The following is a 22,753-nucleotide window of genomic DNA, read 5'->3' on the forward strand; positions in this document are numbered from 1 at the left end:
AGCCTCATATGGGCTGATCTCTCCAGTGAGTGTGGTGTCACACTGCTCTCAGCCTCATATGGGCTGATCTCTCCAGTGAGTGTGGTGTCACACTGCTCTCAGCCTCATATGGGCTGATCTCTCCAGTGAGTGTGGTGTAACACTGCTCTCAGCCTCATATGGGCTGATCTCTCCAGTGAGTGTGGTGTCACACTGCTCTCAGCCACGCTGCTCTCAACCAGTGACCACTGTTCAACAGTTTTACTTTGGTTAATTTGGTTAGTTTCAATATACCACCATTCATTTAGTTGTGTGTATCATCAGTGATATGACCGAACTGTCCCTGCCTCCCTCCAGTGGGTGTGGGGCGTCCTGTTGTGTTCAGCCTCATAAATCAAATCAAAGTTTATTGGTCGCATACACAGTTTACCAGATGTTATAGCGGGTGCAGTAAAATGCTTATGTTACTAGGGCCTAACAATCCAGTACAATGTTTATGTTACTAGGGCCTAACAATCCAGTACAATGTTTATGTTACTAGGGCCTAACAATCCAGTACAATGTTTATGTTACTAGGGCCTAACAATCCAGTACAATGTTTATGTTACTAGGGCCTAACAATACAGTACAATGTTTGTTACTAGGGCCTAACAATACAGTACAATGTTTATGTTACTAGGACCTAACAATACAGTACAATGTTTATGTTACTAGGGCCTAACAATCCAGTACAATGTTTATGTTACTAGGGCCTAACAATCCAGTACAATGTTTATGTTACTAGGGCCTAACAATCCAGTACAATGTTTATGTTACTAGGGCCTAACAATCCAGTACAATGTTTATGTTACTAGGGCCTAACAATCCAGTACAATGTTTATGTTACTAGGGCCTAACAATCCAGTACAATGTTTATGTTACTAGGGCCTAACAATCCAGTACAATGTTTATGTTACTAGGGCCTAACAATCCAGTACAATGTTTATGTTACTAGGGCCTAACAATCCAGTACAATGTTTATGTTACTAGGGCCTAACAATCCAGTACAATGTTTATGTTACTAGGGCCTAACAATACAGTACAATGTTTATGTTACTAGGGCCTAACAATACAGTACAATGTTTATGTTACTAGGGCCTAACAATACAGTACAATGTTTATGTTACTAGGGCCTAACAATACAGTACAATGTTTATGTTACTAGGTCCTGGTAACATAAACATTGTACTGGATTGTTAGGTCCTAGTAACATAAACATTGTACTAGATTGTTAGGTCCTAGTAACATAAACAATCTAGTACAATGTTTATGTTACTAGGACCTAACAATACAGTAGAATGTTAATGTTACTAGGGCCTAACAATCCAGGACAATGTTTATTACTAGGGCCTAACAATCCAGGACAATGTTTATTACTAGGGCCTAACAATACAGTACAATGCTCATGTTACAAATAATAATAAAAACATGTCCGCTGAGTCAGTGACCACTGTTCCCCATTTATAGCAGCCAAATCAGCAACCAGGCAGCAGCAGAGCTAGTCTAAACTCCCTCTATCTCCATGTCATCGGGCCCAGCTGGGACAATACAGCCCCACGGGCCCCCGCCAGCCAATACCAATAAGCCAGACAGTTTTTTTAATACCTCCGCCAGGGACCCTGTTATTGCAGCGAATAGAATTGTAATGTGCGAGTGATGTGGCTGTCAGGCGCTGCTGTTATTTTATCCTCCCCTTTCAGGTCCATATGAAGGAGAAAGACAACAAGCCGAGGTCACCGCAATGCTTTCTCAAACATCCCAGGAATTTCGACAACCGGAATTGTTTTGAAATGGGAGATTTTATTTGGCACTACTTTCTGCCCCCCTTGTCTGCCGGTTTTAGATTTGGGAGTAATGGGAGAGTTTTGCCTCTGTTGTCCAGATACCAGGGCGGCAGGGTAGCCTAGTGGTTAGAGCGTTGGGCTAGTAACCAAAAGGTTGCAAGTTCGAATCTCGAAGGTACAAATCTGTCGTTCTGCCCCTGAACAAGGCAGTTATCCCACTGTTCCTAAGCCATCATTGAAAATAAGAATTTTTGTCAGAGTTCTTGTCTCTGTTATGACCCAATGTCTCAGGAGGACAGAGTGATAGTTCCATGTTCTTGTCTCTGTTATGACCCAAATCACTTTCTCTCTTTTTATTCTGGATGAAATTAATTGGAATTTGCCTTTCTGCTTACTGTTATCTTACTAAATTGCCTCTAGTCATTTATCTGTGTTAAATTAAATTGAGTTTTTGCAGTTAGATGAAGCAACAGAGATTTATCATATTTTATCGGTATAATTTTCTCGGTCTTATCAACTGTCATCGACCATCAGTGTTTTGGTGAAAACATCCTCAGGTCCCAGTATCAGTACAAGTCCATAGAGATGTGTTCAGAGCTGTAACAGGTCCCAGTATCAGTACAAGTCCATTAGAGATGTGTTCAGAGCTGTAACAGGTCCCAGTATCAGTACAAGTCCATAGAGATGTGTTCAGAGCTGTAACAGGTGCCAGTATCAGTACAAGCCCATTAGAGATGTGTTCAGAGCTGTAACAGGTCCCAGTATCAGTACAAGTCCATTAGAGATGTGTTCAGAGCTGTAACAGGTCCCAGTATCAGTACAAGTCCATTAGAGATGTGTTCAGAGCTGTAACAGGTCCCAGTATCACTACAAGTCCATTAGAGATGTGTTCAGAGCTGTAACAGGTCCCAGTATCAGTACAAGTCCATTAGAGATGTGTTCAGAGCTGTAACAGGTCCCAGTATCAGTACAAGTCCATAGAGATGTGTTCAGAGCTGTAACAGGTCCCAGTATCAGTACAAGTCCATAGAGATGTGTTCAGAGCTGTAACAGGTCCCAGTATCACTACAAGTCCATTGGAGATGTGTTCAGAGCTGTAACAGGTCCCAGTATCAGTACAAGTCCATTAGAGATGTGTTCAGAGCTGTAACAGGTCCCAGTATCAGTACAAGTCCATTAGAGATGTGTTCAGAGCTGTAACAGGTCCCAGTATCAGTACAAGTCCATTAGAGATGGAAGTGTTGTGCTTTATTTCCAGTCTGTTGAAGTTCATCTTAGAATTTGATCACAGCCCATCTAAAGAGTTGAAAAACCCTTTGATGTAACATACCCAGGCCTTCTTATAACATTGTGTGCATTCATACAGTCCCTCCGTCCTGTGTCTGACTCTCATGTCATCTCTCCAAGTACATCACCTCCCTCCTAAACCATTTCTCAAATTTATAGTTTTCACTATTCCATGGAAATTTGCTAGGCTGTCATTGCCTGTCTTTCCTGGCCAAGTAGCAAACATCCCTTTGGTGATCACATGATTCAGTGACCAAGTCCTCCATTGGTCAGTGGTAATATGTTGTAGAGGGCGTAGTGTAAGATGGAGGGGGTCAGTGCAGAAAGCTGATCCCTGATCTCTTGCCCAGGGCCCTGCTGTCAGAAGTGGGGGAAAATAGCCAGGGGAAGCCATTGCCTGTGGGTCAAACGTCACATCCAGGACTGTGACCCAGCCAGCAGCTGTCCAGACGCAGCTCCATTTGGGCGCCGTAGAGGGGAAGAGGTTTCAGTGGCCAGCAGGGAACTGTGGCATCTCCTCTTTACCTGTGGGACCCCCTAACACTCAGTCACTAATGGGCTCTCCAGCCCCTCTTCAATATCGCCAAAGTCAAAACACGTCTTTATGAGGTCATCAACCATCTGGCGAGGTATTCTTTTGTACAGACTAGCTGCAAAACTGTGAAACTGACTTGTGTGACAAAGAATGCCCCTTGTATTCCATGGTCTTTCCCCTTGGTGCTCTACAGAAGAAAGACAGTGGTGGTCCACTTGGAGCCTGAAAGATGGGAACATTTGTATGTAGGCTAATCTCTGGTTGTTGAAGGGGTTAAACTGCTTGGATGTGGGCTAATCTCTGATTGTTGAAGGGGTTAAACTGCTTGGATGTAGGCTAATCTCTGGTTGTTGAAGGGGTTAAACTGCTTGGATGTAGGCTAATCTCTGGTTGTTGAAGGGGTTAAACTGCTTGGATGTAGGCTAATCTCTGGTTGTTGAAGGGGTTAAACTGCTTGGATGTGGGCTAATCTCTGGTTGTTGAAGGGGTTAAACTGCTTGGATGTAGGCTAATCTCTGGTTGTTGAAGGGGTTAAACTGCTTGGATGTGGGCTAATCTCTGGTTGTTGAAGGGGTTAAACTGCTTGAAAACCAGACAGTGTTGGGTTGTCATCCTGCAACATCCCAACCATAACTATGACCTAAGTAACATGACTTTTGTTTTAGTGATGGTGAAGAGGACACAGTGTACACCTGACCTGTCTGACCCCCTCTCCCTGTCTCTTCGGTTACTGGGTGAGAGTAGGGCAGAATGGGGAGGGTTGGGCCTCTTTAGCTGTCACTCACCACAGGGGCGTGTTTCCTGTCTGTCTGAGACGGTCACCTCTCTGCCCAGCGAGAGTGTCCTGTCTGAGAACACAAACACTCGCATCTTTCATAGCGAGCTATCGAGGGACTGAGGGGAGGGACACAGTATAGGCAGGTTGGCCACCAGGCAGACAGTCAGAATAGTGACGAGCCCCATCTATCAGCAATCAAATGCTGTATCCCACCTAGACATGACCAGGCAGGTTGGCCACCAGGCAGACAGTCAGAATAGTGACGAGCCTCATCTATCAGCAATCAAATGCTGTATCCCACCTAGACATGACCAGGCAGGTTGGCCACCAGGCAGACAGTCAGAATAGTGACTAGCCCTATCTATCAGCAATCAAAAGCTGTATCTCGCAATGGAATGCTGTATCTCGCAATTTCTTGGCTTGCAATGTGTCACAACTTCAGTAAAGAAAGAACTATCAATGAATAGGCTAGGATATTGAGATGAGGGAGATGCAACACTTGTCTCTCACACAGTATCTTGCCCTGTGCATGTGTTGGCTTCATGCTGGTCACAGCGTGGTAGCCAGGGCACCAACAGTTGAGCCTCGCGCTTCAAAGCTCTTAGTTGTTACTTTTTGCATCTACGTAAAAAAATAAACAGTTTTTCGGTTCAATTTCGTTGAACCGTTTTAACGTTCACACCCCCTACTTTTAGCTCAGGTCGTCAGTGGTACATCACTCCCTGCTAATTAAAGCATCAATTTACCATAACGACAGACACCTAATATTCCCCTCTGGCCTCTCTGTTTTCCTCCCTTTCTCTCTCTCTCCCCACGGTGTCAGTCAGCCTGTAAATAATCTGACCATTACACCGTCGCCCAGCGCCCCCCTAATCACCAGTCAGTCTGTTGCCCTGTGTCTCTAAAATATAATGGCTGTTCACCGCGTTAATGGCTCACACTGACGACCCCACAATGGTGAGGATGGGGGCTAAGAGGCCACAGCTGCTACTGCTAACAGAGGCTCTACGTTTCTCTCCCTCAGGCCCCCGGGCTTAACCGTGTGTGTGTTCGTGTGCACTTTCCAAGAACTCAACAATGTCTCTCCTTGAATCAACAACAGCAGTTTTTCAATCAGTGGTTATCAGTCAGTTTATGGCAGCCATTTTTAATTTCCACCGTTCTGACCAGAGTGTTTGTCTCAGAGCTATGTGACCGAGCAGAATGCTTTTTGATGTCCACTCATTAACAGGATATCCTTCCACCACTAGCTCGGACTGGGATTGTTTTCTTGGGCATCTCACGACCTGGGTAAACAGTCTGGTTGGCAAAGTGTCTGGCACTTAGTTAGTTTTGTTCAGTGTTAGTCTTAGTTTCCTCCCTGAGTCCCCGCCTCTCTCGTCCACTACAGCATGAGTCAGTCTCTCTGCCTGTACTACACTGTAGCTAGGAGCTCTAACTGCTTTCTGAGCTTGTCTTCAGTAAATTAGGACTATCACCAGCTCTCCTAGCCGTAGTCTGGGGCTTCTTCTGTCAGTGAATACTGCCTCACTATATCAGCCCTGGTGAGACATTCAGATGGCATGTAGGCTCTGTTTGTGTCTGTAATGATGAATGGAAGATCTATAAGACACTGGGAGGTAACAGGGCGGTGTCTGTTACCATGGTGCCTCCTGCTGCTGTTTCATATCTGTGTTGAGGGATATTGGCACTAGGTGTCAGGACCTTGTATCTCTCCTTCTCTCTCCCTCTTACGGTCCGTCTCCCTCGCTTTGTCTCTCTTCTCTCCCTCCCTCTCCCTCCTGTCTCATTAAAGATGTCTGTTATCCCATCACTGCCAGGGGGTGTTGTGCCCTTAGTGTTGTCAACCTGTCTGTGGCTTGGCCCGAGGACACCCAGCAGTAAAGTCCTGGCTCCACTTCACTGCCTGACGCCCTGACCTCCTTCTCTTGGCTCCTCTCACTCACACATGGTGACAGGGGGAGAGAGAGGGAGAGAAAGGCTGGGTATTTACTGCTGGTCATTTAATCTGTCAGTACATTACAGGGCGTTAGCTAAGAGGAACATGGATATGATGAGGGAGTTGGGATGAGCTACGGCCTGCCGATACGGACAGTCGGGGACTTGTGACCTAGGGAAGATGTGATGGAGAATCACAGTGGACTAGAACGTTCACCGCCTCCTTCGTAGCCTGCACATAGCCTAATAGTGCCACAAGTTGGTGCATGTTCTTAGATTAATTAACATTAACACGTCCATTTGAAATAAAAACCAAGTAAATCCATCAATCAATGAGATTACATTTACTTGAAAATTGCATTGTTATTTTACAATTCACTCCCTAAAGCATAAAAATGATTATCCAGCTCTTGTCTTACAAGCACTATATTGAGAGCAGATTTATTCGCTACCCCATGAAGTCATGTTCAACACTATACGTGGTGTTCTAAACCCGACTCATGTATCCAGTCCAAACAAAACAACCCAGGACACACCCATATAGATATTTAGGTGTGAGGGCCATTGCACTCACATTTTGTCAACCCAGGTTCCATTTTGGTGCCTTTGTCTCCATGCAGGCCCCAGCAGTTTTAGTAAGAAGACACCCAGTCCTTCATATGACGTGTCATGTAGACGGGCCTCTTCGCATGTTTGCGGAATATCACGGCCACTCTGCTAACGCCAGTCTGGCAGCGTGTCGTAACCCGAGCCCCCTCCGAGCTGACGCAGTGTGTGTAAATTAAACGCGTCCCCCTCCTCTCTCTCTCTCTCTCTCTCTCTCTCTCTCTCTCTCTCTCTCTCTCTCTCTCTCTCTCTCTCTCTCTCTCTCTCTCTCTCTCTTCAGACCTCGTTCTTTTTCACCTCGCCAAATAATAAAAGTTGACGTATTCCCTTGTTAATAGACGGCCCAGTGCGATTTTTACCACCAAGGTAGTAATGCCAGTTGGGGTGGAGGGTTTAAGGGGAGCCTGCAATCCCAGACAGCTGATTTGTAAAAGACTGTGACACCTAATCCTGCTACCGTGTGGTGGGATCAGCACCTCTACACACACACACACACACACACACACACACACACACACACACACACATACAGACTGAGTATATAGACTGTTTTAACAAGGTCCCTGAACGTCGGGGCACCTCAGAGGTCCGTGCCAGGGCCTGCTCCAATGTGCAACAGTAATCCCCTTCTCCACATCATAGGTTAATATTGTGGGATGTGGGATAACGGTGGGGATGCTAACAGCAAGGCTCCTCCTTGGCTGGCCTTGTTTCAGTCGGCGTGTTGCTGTGTAGGATGGACAGGACACCGACACTAATACTCTCAGAGCAGGCATGCTCACAATGTATTCTTAGCCCCTGTCTTCCTATCAGTCATCGGAGAAAGGTTGGAGGGTAACAAATAAAGAGGTAACCTGTCTGCTGGTGCTGTCTGCACTAGCCGCTGTTTACCACAGGAGCCGGGGATACTTTTAGAACCTGAGAGAGAGAGAGCGAGAGAGCACTCCCATATTTACACCTTGGGGGCTGGCCGACCTTGCCATTTGGCTGAGTAGAAGACGCTGTACACCCCAGACTGAAAGAGAGACCAAGAGAGGAACTCCTACTGCACAAAAACTAGCTGACAGTCTGCTAAGAGAAGACTGTATAGAAAAGGAGAGGAGACTGGAGGGGAGACGAGACTGGACTGGAGAGGAGACTGGACTGGAGAGGAAAGGAGACTCTACAGGAGGGGAGAGGAGACTGGACAGGAGGGGAGAGGAGACTGGACAGGAGGGGAGAGGAGACTGGACAGGAGGGGAGAGGAGACTGGACAGGAGGGGAGAGGAGACTGGACAGGAGGGGAGAGGAGACTGGACAGGAGGGGAGAGGAGACTGGACAGGAGGGGAGAGGAGACTGGACAGGAGGGGAGAGGAGACTGGACAGGAGGGGAGAGGAGACTGGACAGGAGGGGAGAGGAGACTGGACAGGAGGGGAGAGGAGACTGGACAGGAGGGGAGAGGAGACTGGACAGGAGGGGAGAGGAGACTGGACAGGAGGGGAGAGGAGACTGGACAGGAGGGGAGAGGAGACTGGACAGGAGGGGAGAGGAGACTGGACAGGAGGGGAGAGGAGACTGGACAGGAGGGGAGAGGAGACTGGACAGGAGGGGAGAGGAGACAAGAAGAACATCTAAGTGAGAGAAGCAGAATACAAAGTGAAGGAAAGTAGAGAGTAGTAAAAGAGAGATAAAGAGAGCCAGGCTGTAGCCGAGAGGCTGTTCCCCAGAGGAGGAGCTGCAGTAGCTGGCCGGGGCTGGTCCCAGGGCTGGCAGGGCTGGTCCCACTGCTCCTCCATCCCCACCTCCTCCTTTTTCTATTTCTTCTCCTACCCTGTGCTGTGCACAGTGTGGTGATGAACTCACAGACAGAGCCTGGGAGTGCCATTTTATATTTTTTTAGGAACTTCTCCGTAACGCTTCGAGACCGAGAGGTTCAGGCAGCAACAGCAGGCGACGTCGCTGGAGCGCTCTGAAAGACGACCCACCAACGGGACGCTCCGTCTGTCCGCTCACTCAACTCACACTGGCTGGCAGAGTGCCTTAACAGCACTTCCCAGAAGGGGAAAACTTTTGTTTTTGTTTGTCGTTCTACCGGAACAGTGGCGGCGTTCGCAGCGGCACTCTGCAAGGACCAGTCCCCCTCTCTCAACATGAGTCGCTGGCTGAAATGCACCTCCATGTACTTTGTAGGTATTCTGCTTGTTCTTTTAGAGAGTAAGGCCATTTCTAATGACACTTGTTAAAAGTATCCTGAGGCCATTGGGACCTAGCTACTGTGGTTGGGTTAGGACCTAGCTACTGGGGTTGGGTTAGGACCTAGCTACTGTGGTTGGGTTAGGACCTAGCTTCTGTGGTTGGGTTAGGACCTAGCTTCTGTGGTTGGGTTAGGACCTAGCTACTGTGGTTGGGTTAGGACCTAGCTACTGGGGTTGGGTTAGGACCTAGCTACTGGGGTTGGGTTAGGACCTAGCTACTGGGGTTGGGTTAGGACCTAGCTACTGGGGTTGGGTTAGGACCTAGCTACTGTGGTTGGGTTAGGACCTAGCTTCTGTGGTTGGGTTAGGACCTAGCTTCTGTGGTTGGGTTAGGACCTAGCTACTGGGGTTGGGTTAGGACCTAGCTACTGGGGTTGGGTTAGGACCTAGCTACTGGGGTTGGGTTAGGACTAGCTACTGGGGTTGGGTTAGGACCTAGCTACTGGGGTTGGGTTAGGACCTAGCTACTGGGGTTGGGTTAGGACCTAGCTACTGGGGTTGGGTTAGGACCTAGCTACTGGGGTTGGGTTAGGACCTAGCTACTGGGGTTGTGTTAGGACCTAGCTACTGGGGTTGGGTTAGGACCTAGCTACTGGGGTTGTGTTAGGACCTAGCTACTGGGGTTGGGTTAGGACCTAGCTACTGGGGTTGGGTTAGGACCTAGCTACTGGGGTTGGGTTAGGACCTAGCCACTGTGGTTCCTGAATACTGAGTAGGCATGGGGTTGAAACAGCAGGAAGGATTGAGCTGTGACTTACAGCTTCTTCTTCTCTCACTAACCTGAAGGAACTCTGTGAATCTGCCCTGCATTCCCCAGGAGAATTCCTTCATCAACCCAGAGGCACAGTGGCCTGTTTTAACTCGTTATCAAGTTCCATTCTTTACGTTTTTAGTTTTGAACTTGCATTCTGATAATACTGATATGTATTAGGTACATGTTGACACTTAATGTTGGAGGGAGACAAATTGCATGCAAAATAGGCCTATCTATGTGGAATATATATATATATATCTCTGCCAGCCAATGTGAGTGAGTGAGTGGACAGACAGAGCGTCCCGTTGCAGTTTGGTGGGTTTGTTTTTCTACAAATTCCTTTGTGACGTGTGTTTATGTGTTGTTGTATCCAGGAACAGGCAGAGAACTGTCCTTTCTCGTTCTCTATGCAGGCTTTAGCCACAGCTTTCTGTTTTCTTGGATCCCTCTACTCCAGTGCCTGTGTTCTGTCCAAGAGGGGTCATTTCTTGCAGAAGAACTAGCGGTTCCCATGCTCTGTGTGCAGGCACTCTCAGAAATGCTTTGCTTCAGATTGGAACCGCACCATCTTGGCATAAATCATTGAGGCTAACCTCAATCCAGTCTATAGTCCCTCTGAGAATTCTAAAAGCTATGTTTGAAATGTTGATCTGTCCAGACTCCTTGGATGATAACAAAGTGATGACTGTGGTGAGAATGCGTTTCCCTGACCCGTATGCTGTGTTGACGTTGTGCCCTCTCTCCCAGAACACAGACTGGAACAAGTATGACGACCGGCTGATGAAGGCGGTGGAACGGGGCGAGGTGGACAAGGTGGCGGCCGTGCTCAGCAAGAAGGGCATCATCCCCACTAAGCTGGACATGGAGGGACGATCCGCGTGAGTAACGTGTGCTCACACAAACACTGCATCCAGGCATGAACACATGCTTACACGTGTATACAGAACCCTACAGACACACACCGTCCCACTCCCACAGGAACATATGGACCAGTAAGCACTATCCCACACAATCATTTATCTCAACCAATAGCACGAAATGTCTGGCAATGCAAACTGTCTCTCATTCCAAGCATAGTAAATAGTACTAGTCTCCTTCAAACTGCTAGGAATGCCAAAATACTTGTCTGGTTCAATTATTAGCTTCTAACAGTTGAAAACAGAGCTGAGAACTGTTTTAGTACTAAATAATGTTATTCAGCATATGGTCAGATGCTGACCGCTCCCCTCTCTCCGCTCCCCTCTCTCCGCTCCCCTGTCTCCTCTCCCCTCTCTCCGCTCCCCTGTCTCCGCTCTCCTCTCCCCTCTCTCCGCTCCACTGTCTCCTCTCCCCTCTCTCCGCTCCCCTCTCTCCGCTCCCCTCTCTCCGCTCCCCTGTCCCCTGTCTCCTCTCTCCTCTCTCCTCTCCCCTCTCTCCTCTCCCCTCTCCCCTCTCTCATCTCTCCTCTCCCATGTCTCCACTCTCCGCTCCCCTGTCTCCTCTCTCCGCTCCCCTGTCTCCGCTCTCCTCTCCCCTCTCCCCACACTCCTCTCTCCGCTCCCCCCTTTCACGTCTCCCTTCTCACCCCTGTCCCACCCTGTTCTGAGATCATAGATGTCAGTTGTCCTCCATGCCAGTCCCCATGTTGGGGAGGCTTGTGAAGCCACATTCAACACCAAGTCTCCCCTCTGTATAGCTAGATACACACACATCCAGTCGACTGTGCCAGTAGAGAGTTCAGAGAACACTGTGGTAAACTGTATGTCACACACTGCTTGATCTTACTGGCCTGGAGCGGCTGTCACTCTGGCTAGGAAGTGGCTCAGAGCAAACAGATTTGAGCCACAGTTGATGTTTATGATATAAAATGACAGTTGAGGAACATGCTGTAATTCAAGGGTCAGGTTGTCAGAGTAAACTAGTATTTGATCTAGAATGGTGGGTGGATGAACTCAGGGTTTGGCCAGTATTTTAGGATTTAAAACGCTGGGACCTTTTTTAGGATAGTTCTTTTTGGATGGCTCACCACCGGCAATATTGGATCGGTTATGTGTCCTCTAAGAATGTCACCCATCCACCACTGGAAGGTCTATATAAAAGCTGTTAAGTCAGACTTGTTTTCCTGCCTGACGTAAATGTAACCAGGTTCCAACGCTGGTGTTTTAGGTAGCTAGTCCCCCTCGGCTTAATTCCAGCTATGTGAAGTAGTCGCCTGTCTCTGATCCATGCTTCAGGTTCATTTTGAGCCCCGGCTTTGTTGCAACCTCGATGGAGAGAACGGGACATTCCAGGAGCTGTGGGCCTGAGTATTTTCAGTAGTGTATGAAATTCTCCCACACCAGTGTCTGTGACACACTTGTGCACACTCACTCGCGCGCACACACGTGCACACGCACACACGTTCACTTGCGCACGTACACACGGACACACCAAGGAGAGAAGGGCTTGTCTCATAATAAGGTGCTGGAATTTCTCGGGGCTAAATCAAGTGCGTCTGGCTGTCGTGGAAGACGCCACCCTGCATTACAGCGAGGAACTGGAGCTTGTTGTACTAAGCACTGTCCTGACACACGATGCTCACTGGTCACCTTCAATGTTGTTGGCTTAAAGACGACCATGGCGAGGACAGAACCAGTTCTGTGTCAAACTGAATCTGTTGATTCAGCTTAGCCTTAGTTCTAATGTATAACCTGGGCCATACATAACATCCTAATATATAACCTGGGCCATACATAACATCCTAATATATAACCTGGGCCATACATAACATCCTAATATATAACCTGGGCCATACATAACATCCTAATATATAACCTGGGCCATACATAACATCCTAATGTATAACCTGGGCCATACATAACATCCTAATATTAAACCTGGGCCATACATAACATCCTAATATATAACCTGGGCCATACATAACATCCTCATGTATAACCTGGGCCATACATAACATCCTCATGTATAACCTGGGCCATACATAACATCCTCATGTATAACCTGGGCCATACATAACATTTACGTTTTAGTATATCCGGAGCGACTTACAGGAGCAATTAGGGCTAAGTGCCTTGCTCAAGGGCATATTGACAGATTTTTTTCACCTAGTCAACTCGGGGGTTCGAACCAGCAACCTTTCGGTTACTGGCCCAACACTTTTAACCCTAATAACGTCAAAATATATGACCTGGGCCACACAACATACCATCCTCATGTGTGGTCCCTTCTGTCTCCAGACAGACCTCAAACCCACTGGAGGACAATGATGGACAGTAATCATGGTCTGCCTGTTCTGCCCTATGGGGAGGTTTAATTACTGGGTATATAATCCCTCATCTTTAATTTAGTGTGTTTTTATAATCCCTGATGTGTAATTTAGTTTCCTGGATTAGGCTCCCCAGTGTTGATCTAATGATATCACCTCTAACGAGTGTGCAGAGATCCACAGCTGAACAAACAGTGTGGCTGTATCTCCACATTGCACACGCTCATGATGTAGGCTAGCCTTAACTACTGCCCCTGATGAGGCGGGCTAGCCTAGCCTTAACTACTGCCCCTGATGAGGCGGGCTAGCCTAGCCTTAACTACTGCCCCTGACGAGGCAGGCTAGCCTAGCCTTAACTACTGCCCCTGATGAGGCGGGCTAGCCTAGCCTTAACTACTGCCCCTGATGAGGCGGGCTAGCCTAGCCTTAACTACTGCCCCTGATGAGGCGGGCTAGCCTAGCCTTAACTACTGCCCCTGATGAGGCGGGCTAGCCTAGCCTTAACTACTGCCCCTGATGAGGCGGGCTAGCCTAGCCTTAACTACTGCCCCTGATGAGGCGGGCTAGCCTAGCCTTAACTACTGCCCCTGATGAGGCGGGCTAGCCTAGCCTTAACTACTGCCCCTGATGAGGCGGGCTAGCCTTAACTACTGCCCCTGATGAGGCGGGCTAGCCTAGCCTTAACTACTGCCCCTGATGAAGCGGGCTAGCCTAGCCTTAACTACTGCCCCTGATGAGGCGGGCTAGCCTAGCCTTAACTACTGCCCCTGATGAGGCGGGCTAGCCTTAACTACTGCCCCTGATGAGGCGGCCTAGCCTTAACTACTGCCCCTGATGATGTAGGCTAGCCTTAACTACTGCCCCTGATGAGGCGGCCTAGCCTTAACTACTGCCCCTGATGAGGCGGGCTAGCCTAGCCTTAACTACTGCCCCTGATGAGGCGGGCTAGCCTAGTCTTAACTACTGCCCCTGATGAGGCGGGCTAGCCTAGCCTCAACTACTGCCCCTGATGAGGCGGGCTAGCCTAGCCTTAACTACTGCCCCTGATGAAGCGGGCTAGCCTAGCCTTAACTACTGCCCCTGATGAAGCGGGCTAGCCTAGCCTTAACTACTGCCCCTGATGAAGCGGGCTAGCCTAGCCTTAACTACTGCCCCTGATGAAGCGGGCTAGCCTAGCCTTAACTACTGCCCCTGATGAGGCGGGCTAGCCTAGCCTTAACTACTGCCCCTGAGGGCTAGCCTAGCCTTAAAGCTGGGGATATTGATTTCTGTAGTTTTATATACCATTGGGCAGTGTTTCTCAATCCATTCCTGAGCGGTCTCATGGTGTGTGCGTTTGTTCTAGCCCAGCGCTAACACAACTGATTTCAACTAGTCACCTAATCATCAACATCTTGATTATGCTTCATTAAATCAGCTGGGCTAAAACTAAAATGTGCAGGAATGGATATAGAAACAGGTCCTATACCAGCCCACATGATCCTCTCTACTCTGTCCGTCTCGGGATAAACACAGCCTCCATATCCTGTGTAGACTGGACGGACGGAGCTGAAAGACACTCAAGGAGCCGTCTGGTGCCAAGATGAAATGACATGTCTGTGCTCTCGTTAATGACCCAGTGTCACGGAGTTAATGTCCCCGCCCCCCCCCCCCCCCCACCACACACAGACGGGCCGTTTTCTCTCAGATCAAATCTAAATCAGTTTAATTACTCTGGACAAAGGGATAGTGAAAGAGAGAGAGAGGGACAGCTAAAAGGAAGAGAGTGAGGAAGGAAGAGAGTGAGACCTGTCATTATATCTATCCAAACAAAAAGCTATTCTCACCTTGTGATGTCACATTTCCACTGCAGGTCAAATTGAGGGTCAGAACCTCCATTAAAACTACATCTTCTTCTTCTGTGCTTTTGTGAGTTTCTATTATTTGATTTCCCGTGCCATTTCTCCCGTCAGACTGGTTTGGCACTTGGCACCTTTCATGTCATTATGTTTAAGTCTGCAGTTATCTTCGTCTTGACCCCCTTCACCCTCCTCCTCCAGTCCACATACAGAAAATGTCAGCCTGTCAGTTATACTTTGAACAATCCCAGAATCCCAGATGAGTTTGAATAGGTCATTATACACACTGCTTAATGTGAGGAGGATTGATACAATTGAAGCCCTGTCTTACTTGAGCAACACTCAGAGGAGAGTTCTAGAAGGCCAGTTACACAAGCAGTGATCAGGCAAGTCAAAGTGTATACAGTAGGCAATAGAGGCTATGACCATGTGGAACTGTGTTACTGCCATTCTATGATCTGCGTTTGCAAGTTCAAACGTGTATAAAGTTATATACATTTAATTTTTGGCATGTATCACGTCTCACACGTCCACCAAATGCAAAACCACCATGCAGCACATACTGAAATCTCTTCTCGCCATGCAGCACATACTGAAACCTCTTCTCGCCATGCAGCACATACTGAAACCTCTTCTCGCCATGCAGCACATACTGAAACCTCTTCTCGCCATGCAGTACATACTGAAACCTCTTCTCGCCATGCAGCACATACTGAAACCTCTTCTCGCCATGCAGTACATACGGAAACCTCTTCTCGCCATGCAGTACATACTGAAACCTCTTCTCGCCATGCAGTACATACTGAAACCTCTTCTCGCCATGCAGTACATACTGAAACCTCTTCTCGCCATGCAGTACATACTGAAACATCTTCTCGCCATGCAGTACATACTGAAGCTTCTGATTCTCAAAGACCAAAACACTGCCCTCCCAAAGCATCACTTCTAGATCCCAATAGCATTGTTGTAACATGGCAACAGTTTAGTTATTCAAACAGATTCCTGAATCCATTTGTCCAACAAGACTAATGTTGTGCTTAGTTGGCGTGTCACCGGTTATCCACAGCGCTGCAGGCATATGGCTTACAGGCCCCAGGGTCAAGGTCTCCGGCTGCAGACTGAGTTTCTCAAGCACCATCAACGCAGCTTTTAATAACAGCGCCTGAAACGAGGTGTCAGGCCGCCTGTCTCCTTGGAGGATCTTTCAAGGTTAATGCATCAACAAGTTGCGGGCCGTGGGGCATATTGGTTTACAAACAGATGTATTTCCCGTATGTGTGGGGCTGGGGAAACTGACGGATGTGGGTCAGGAAGAGGGACAAGGTCGATGTGTAAAGAGTAATGTGTTAAGAGTGGCTAACAAGTGACCAACTAATCCAGGGTTTAGGTTGTTCAAACAAACCCAGCGATGTTAAGGGGCATATTTGTTGAAGAATTAAGTGACAAAGATGGAGGACCGTAAAAGAAAGGGGAGGGAAAACGGGAGAAGAGAGGGTCAGGGAGTAAACGGGAGAAGAGAGGGTCAGGGAGTAAACGGGAGAAAAGAGGGTCAGGGAGTAAACAGGAGAAAAGAGGGTCAGGGAGTAAACGGGAGAAAAGAGGGTCAGGGAGTAAACGGGAGAAAAGAGGGTCAGGGAGTAAACGGGAGAAAAGAGGGTCAGGAAGTAAACGGGAGAAAAGAGGGTCAGGGAGTAAACGGGAGAAGAGAGGGTCAGGGAGTAAACGGGAGAAGAGAGGGTCAGGGAGTAAACGGGAGAAGAGAGGGTCAGGGAGTAAACGGGAGAAGAGAGGGTCAGGGAGTAAACGGGAGAAGAGAGGGTCAGGGAGTAAACGGGAGAAGAGAGGGTCAGGGAGTAAACGGGAGAAGAGAGGGTCAGGGAGTAAACGGGAGAAGAGAGGGTCAGGGAGTAAACGGGAGAAGAGAGGGTCAGGGAGTAAACGGGAGAAGAGAGGGTCAGGGAGTAAACGGGAGAAGAGAGGGTCAGGGAGTAAACGGGAGAAGAGAGGGTCAGGGAGTAAACAGGAGAAGAGAGGGTCAGGGAGTAAACGGTGAACATTGTTATTCATGTTTGCAGTAGTGTAGACATGATCCTTTTCATGGTGATGATCATGACGGGTATTTGATAGCTTTGCTGCCTTAACAGTCCCTTATGGGTTGTTGGATCCCATTTTGTGTCTAATATGAAAATGCTCTTCAAGAGCTTGTAGTCCTGCTGCCTCAGGGTTGTTACGGGTCTAAGGTTTCTGCCCCCAGAATGCTGATCTAGCCGATAGGGTTGTCCAGCATCAATTTACAGAGTTCTTTTCTCTGGCTCCATATGTCACTCTTTCACTTCACCCTTCTCCAAGCCTCTCCAAACCTGCTCGTACTCCGACCTACTGCGCTTTCCCTCCCTTCTCACGCTCTCTCCATCTCTCACCGCAGGTTCCACCTCTCCGCCACCAGGGGCCACCTGGACTGTCTCAATCTCATCCTGGGCCACAGCGTTGACCTCACAGCCACCGATGCCACCGGTGAGAGAAAGACAGATGAAGTTCATGGTTATACATTTACATGTTAGTCATTTAGCAGACGCTCTTATCCAGAGAGACTTACAATGTTAGTCAAATCAGTCAATTGAAATAAATAAATTGGGCCCAGATCTATGGTTTTCACATGACTGGGAATACAGATATGCATCTGTTAGTTACAGATACCTTACAAAAAAATGGGCCTCAGGATCTCATCACTGTATTTTTGTCTGTTCAAATTGCCATTTGATAAAATGCAATTGTGTTCGTTGTCTGTAGTTTATGCCTGCCCATACCATAACCCCACTGCCACCACGGGGCACTCTGTTCACAACGTTGACATCAGCAAACCGCTGGCCCACACAACGCCATACACGTGGTCTGCGGTTGTAAGGCCGGTTGGATGTACTGCCAAATGATCTAAAACGATGTTGGAAGCAGCTTATGGTAGAGAAATGAACATTCAATTATCTGGCAACAGCTCTGGTGGACATTCCTGCAGTCAGCCTGCTAATTGCACACTCCCTCAAAACATGAGACATCTGTGGCATTGTGTTACAAAACTGCACATGTTAGTGGCCTTTTATTGCCCCCAGCACAAGGTACACCTGTGTAATGATCATGCTGTTTAATCAGCTTCTTGATATGCCACATCTGTCAGGTGGATGGATTATCTTGGCAAAGGAGAAATGCTCACTAAGAGCATGTAACCAAATTTGTGCAACAGATTTGAGAGAACTAAGCTTTTTGTGCGTATGGAACATTTCTGGGATGTTTTATTTTAGTTCATGAAACATGGGACCAACACTTTACATGTTGCGTTCATATTTTTGTTCAGTGTAGATTATGGAAGATATTGATTTTGTGTATTGCTGATCTCTTGAGTTTTTTTCTTGCAGGTAAAAACGCCCTTCATCTCGCTTCTAGAAATGGCCAGTCGCTTTGTGTGCAGAAGCTATTGCAGGTACAGTCACTTAAAACAACGACCTCCATTCACATTAACTTACCTGTGTGATCTGTGCATTATGAATCTGAACGGAATGTGCCGCAACGTGTACTTTTGAGGCTTAGTTGCCAGGTGTCAGGGGTGGTTTCAGATTAAATCTAGTCCTGGACTAAAATACATATACAATGGACATTCCCCATTGGAAGTTAAGATTCATTAAGATACGCTACATGACCAAAAGTATGTGGACACACTTTCAAATGAGTGGATTCAGCTATTTCGGCCACACCCGTTGCTGACAGGTGTATAAAATAGAGTGCATAGTCATGCAATTTCCATAGACAAACATTGGCAATAGCATTTCCCGTATTTGAAGAGCTCCGTGAATTTCATCGTGGTACCGTCGTAGGATGCCACCTTTCCAACAAGTTAGTTTCTGCTACAGCTCTGCTATAGCTGCCCTGGTCAACTGTAAGTGCTGTTATTGTGAAGTGGGAACATCTAAGAGCAACAACGGCTCAGCTGCTAAGTGGTAAGCAACACAAGCTCACAGAAGGATTGTCGAGTGCTGAAGCACACAGCGCCTAAAAAAACACCTGTCCTCGGGTTGCAACACTCCCTACCAAGTTCCAAGCTGCCTCTGGAAGCAATGTCAGCACAATAACTGTTTTTCGGGAACTTCATGAAATGGGTTTCCATGGCCGAGCAGCCGCACACAAGCCTAAGATCACCATGCGCAATGCCAAGCGTCAGCTGGAGTGGTGTAAAGCTCACCGCCATTGGACTCTGGAGCAGTGGAAACACGTTCTCTGGAGTGATGAATCACGCTTCACCATCTGCCAGTCCAACGGACGAATCTAGGTTTGGCGGATGCCAAGAGAACGCTACCTGCCTGAATGCACAGTGTCAACTGTAAAGTTTGGTGGAGCAGAAATAATGGTCTGGGGCTGTTTTTCAGGGTTTGGGCAAGACCCATTAGTTCCAGTGAAGGGAAATCTTAACGCTACAGCATACAATGACATTCTAGATAATTCTGTGCTTCCAACTTTGTGACAACAGTTTGGGAGGTTTCAGCATGATAATGCCCCTGTGTACAAGCAAGGTCCATACAGAAATGTTTAGTCGATCGATGTGGAGTAACTTGACTGACCTGCACAGAGCCCTGACCTCAACCCCATCGAACATTCTTGGGATGAATTGGAACGCTGACTGCGAGCCAGGCCTAATCGCCCAAAATCTGTGCTCGACCTCACTAATGCTCTTGTGGCTGAATGGAACCAATGCCCACAGCAATGTTCCAACATCTAGTGGAAAGCCTTCCCAGAAGAGTGGAGGCTATTGTAGCAGCAAAACGCCATATTAATGCCAATGATTTTGGAATGAGATGTTTGATGAGCAGGTGTCCACATACTTTTGGCCATGTGGTGTACATGTCTTGGAAGCCGGTCCATAATGTTACCAATACTTCTCAGTTCTTTGAGGAATAACATTTTGTTGGCTTTACTCGCCAGACAGCAGCTGCAGTGATATTGAAACATGTTTGAAATATAATTGATCTGTTTACAGTGACTAAATTGTGCCATTGTAGGCTGTATGGTTGTTTGAGAACGCTGGCTTTGTTTGGCATCGCCCCTGATAGGGCAACAGTCGCCCCTGATAGGGCAACAGTAGCAGCCTGTTGAGTTGCAATTAATTTATGTGTTTACAATAAGGCCCTGTGATCAAACAAGCCACCGGCCACATTAAGTGCCGCCCCACTGAAAGGAATGGCAGCTTACCAGCGGGGGTGTTGGTCGTGTTGACAAGGCTGCCCTCTCGCAAACCATGCCGTCATCGCGCTTGACATAGCAACCCAACTCCCGGGCCGAGGGGAAAATCCTACTTGCCCCCCGACCCCCACTAGAGGTATAGAATTCCATGCCCCCCAACCCCTCCCTTAGCTGTTATCTGACCTGGCTACTCGTTTTGGGACCTTGTTGCTAGAGAGAGCGGGGTTTTTCTAGTGGGCCCTGAAGGCCTGAGCTTAGGAGACCTTAAAGGCCTGCTGTTGGCATTGAGCCTTTAACAGCTCTCTTGGCTGTCAATGCTACAGCATTATTGTCAGCCTCTGTCTGACTGACTGTCTCTGTCTGTGTGAGATGATATCACAGTGAACACTACGTTGATAGCCTTACGTGGCCCTGCTGCAGAGACTTATCCAATTGGAGATGCAGACGCCAGGAAGATTCTGTCACTTTGATGCCATCCTCAAAGTCGGGACTCAGACGGGATTGAAACGAGTGACAAATTGTGAATGGACTCGATGCTTTCGTCTCGTTATATAGCAAAGCTATACCAAAACATTTCTCCCCTGAATGTTGCCATCCCGTTGTATAAAAATAGACCTAAGTGATTGCTCCCACAGAGTGTTCTTTTGAGCGATGCAAGCAGAAATGTAAGAAGAGTTTTGTCAGGGTGAGTGGCTCATAGGTTTTTAAGAGGCGTATGACATTTAAGATTATTTGTGTGGTTTTGCAGCACAACTGTCCTGTGGGGAATGTGGACTTGCAGGGGAGGACGGCTCTACACGACGCTGGTGAGAAACAGTTTGGATCCTTCTCCTCTCCTCTGTCATTCCAGTAGATGCCTTTCACTTCTCTACTTTCTCTAATTTGGTGTAATGAGCTACCCAAGAGATCCTAATGAACACTGGCAGACAGATGTACACACCAGAGTCGGTACAGAGATGTTCTTTGAATAGACGATTGATGACCCAATGCAGTATTACACTGTATGACATTCACTTCACATACTATCATGACAGGTTCCTGATAGATTGATAGGTTCCTGATAGATTGATAGAAACATGATAGATTGATAGGAACATGATAGAATGGTAGGAACATGATAGAATGGTAGGAACATGATAGGGACATGATAGAATGGTAGGAACATGATAGAATGGTAGGAACATGATAGAATGGTAGGAACATGATAGAATGGTAGGAACATGATAGAATGGTAGGAACATGATAGAATGGTAGGAACATGATAGAATGATAGGAACATGATAGAATGATAGGAACATGATAGAATGGTAGGAACATGATAGAATGATAGGAACATGATAGAATGGTAGAAACATGATAGAATGATAGGAACATGATAGAATGGTAGGAACATGATAGGGACATGATAGAATGATAGGAACATGATAGAATGGTAGGGACATGATAGAATGATAGGAACATGATAGAATGGTAGGAACATAATAGGGACATGATAGAATGATAGGAACATAATAGAATGGTAGGAATAGAATGGTAGGAACATGATAGAATGGTAGGAACATGATAGAATGATAGGAACATGATAGAATGGTAGGAACATGATAGAATGATAGGAACATGATAGAATGATAGGAACATGATAGAATGATAGGAACATGATAGAATGGTAGGAGCATGATAGAATGATAGGAACATGATAGGAACATGATAGAATGATAGGAACATGATAGAATGATAGGAACAAGATAGGAACATGATAGAATGGTAGGAACATGATAGAATGGTAGGAACAAGATAGAATGATAGGAACATGATAGAATGATAGGAACATGATAGAATGGTAGGAACAAGATAGGAACATGATAGAATGATAGGAACATGATAGAATGATCGGAACAAGATAGGAACATGATAGAATGATAGGAACATGATAGAATGATAGGAACAAGATAGAATGATAGGAACATGATAGAATGATAGGAACATGATAGAATGATAGGAACATGATAGAATGATAGGAACATGATAGAATGGTAGGAACAAGATAGGAACATGATAGAATGATAGGAACAAGATAGAATGGTAGGAACAAGATAGGAACATGATAGAATGGTAGGAACAAGATAGAATGGTAGGAACAAGATAGAATGATAGGATCCTGATGGGTTGATAGGAACATGAAATGGACTGTGGAATTTGACAGTAAAGGTTGTGTCAAGGTTGATTTTCACTCGCACAAACATTTCCATCGGGGCGGGGGGGGGGGGGGGGGGGTTGGTCGAGGCGAAGAACATTTAATAGGCTAAAACGCTAATTAACGCTGAGCTACAGTATATCCCCTTAAGACACATCTGCTCTTCAGTAATATGATCAGATTTTCTTGAATGTGCTCCACTCCCGATGCTTGAAGAGATGATTTACTCTGATGGAAGTGGCCTGTCAATACTACATGAGCCCAATATGGGCTGAGCAAAGTCCTTAAAGGCAAATATGAACACAAGCACCCCAT

The 22,753-nt window shown here is 47.0% G+C and overlaps 1 protein-coding gene across 2 annotated transcripts in view; it reads left to right on the top strand.

Moving 5' to 3' along the window:
* LOC139575587 (uveal autoantigen with coiled-coil domains and ankyrin repeats-like) overlaps positions 1 to 22,753 on the top strand; it is a 70,204-nt gene that overhangs the window by 25,765 nt on the left and 21,686 nt on the right. Inside the window, exons 1-5 of one of the 2 annotated variants that reach the window (XM_071400691.1) lie at positions 7,701 to 9,113; positions 10,684 to 10,814; positions 17,444 to 17,532; positions 18,429 to 18,493; positions 20,993 to 21,050. In XM_071400691.1, the coding sequence (XP_071256792.1) occupies positions 9,078 to 9,113; positions 10,684 to 10,814; positions 17,444 to 17,532; positions 18,429 to 18,493; positions 20,993 to 21,050 (379 nt within the window). In that variant the 5' untranslated portion in view covers positions 7,701 to 9,077. Of the gene's footprint in view, positions 1 to 7,700; positions 9,114 to 10,683; positions 10,815 to 17,443; positions 17,533 to 18,428; positions 18,494 to 20,992; positions 21,051 to 22,753 lie in introns of those variants that run through there. The other variant, XM_071400689.1, reaches the window with a different exon arrangement.

This window comes from Salvelinus alpinus, chromosome 5 (assembly GCF_045679555.1).
Source record: "Salvelinus alpinus chromosome 5, SLU_Salpinus.1, whole genome shotgun sequence".
Lineage (NCBI taxonomy): Eukaryota > Metazoa > Chordata > Actinopteri > Salmoniformes > Salmonidae > Salvelinus > Salvelinus alpinus.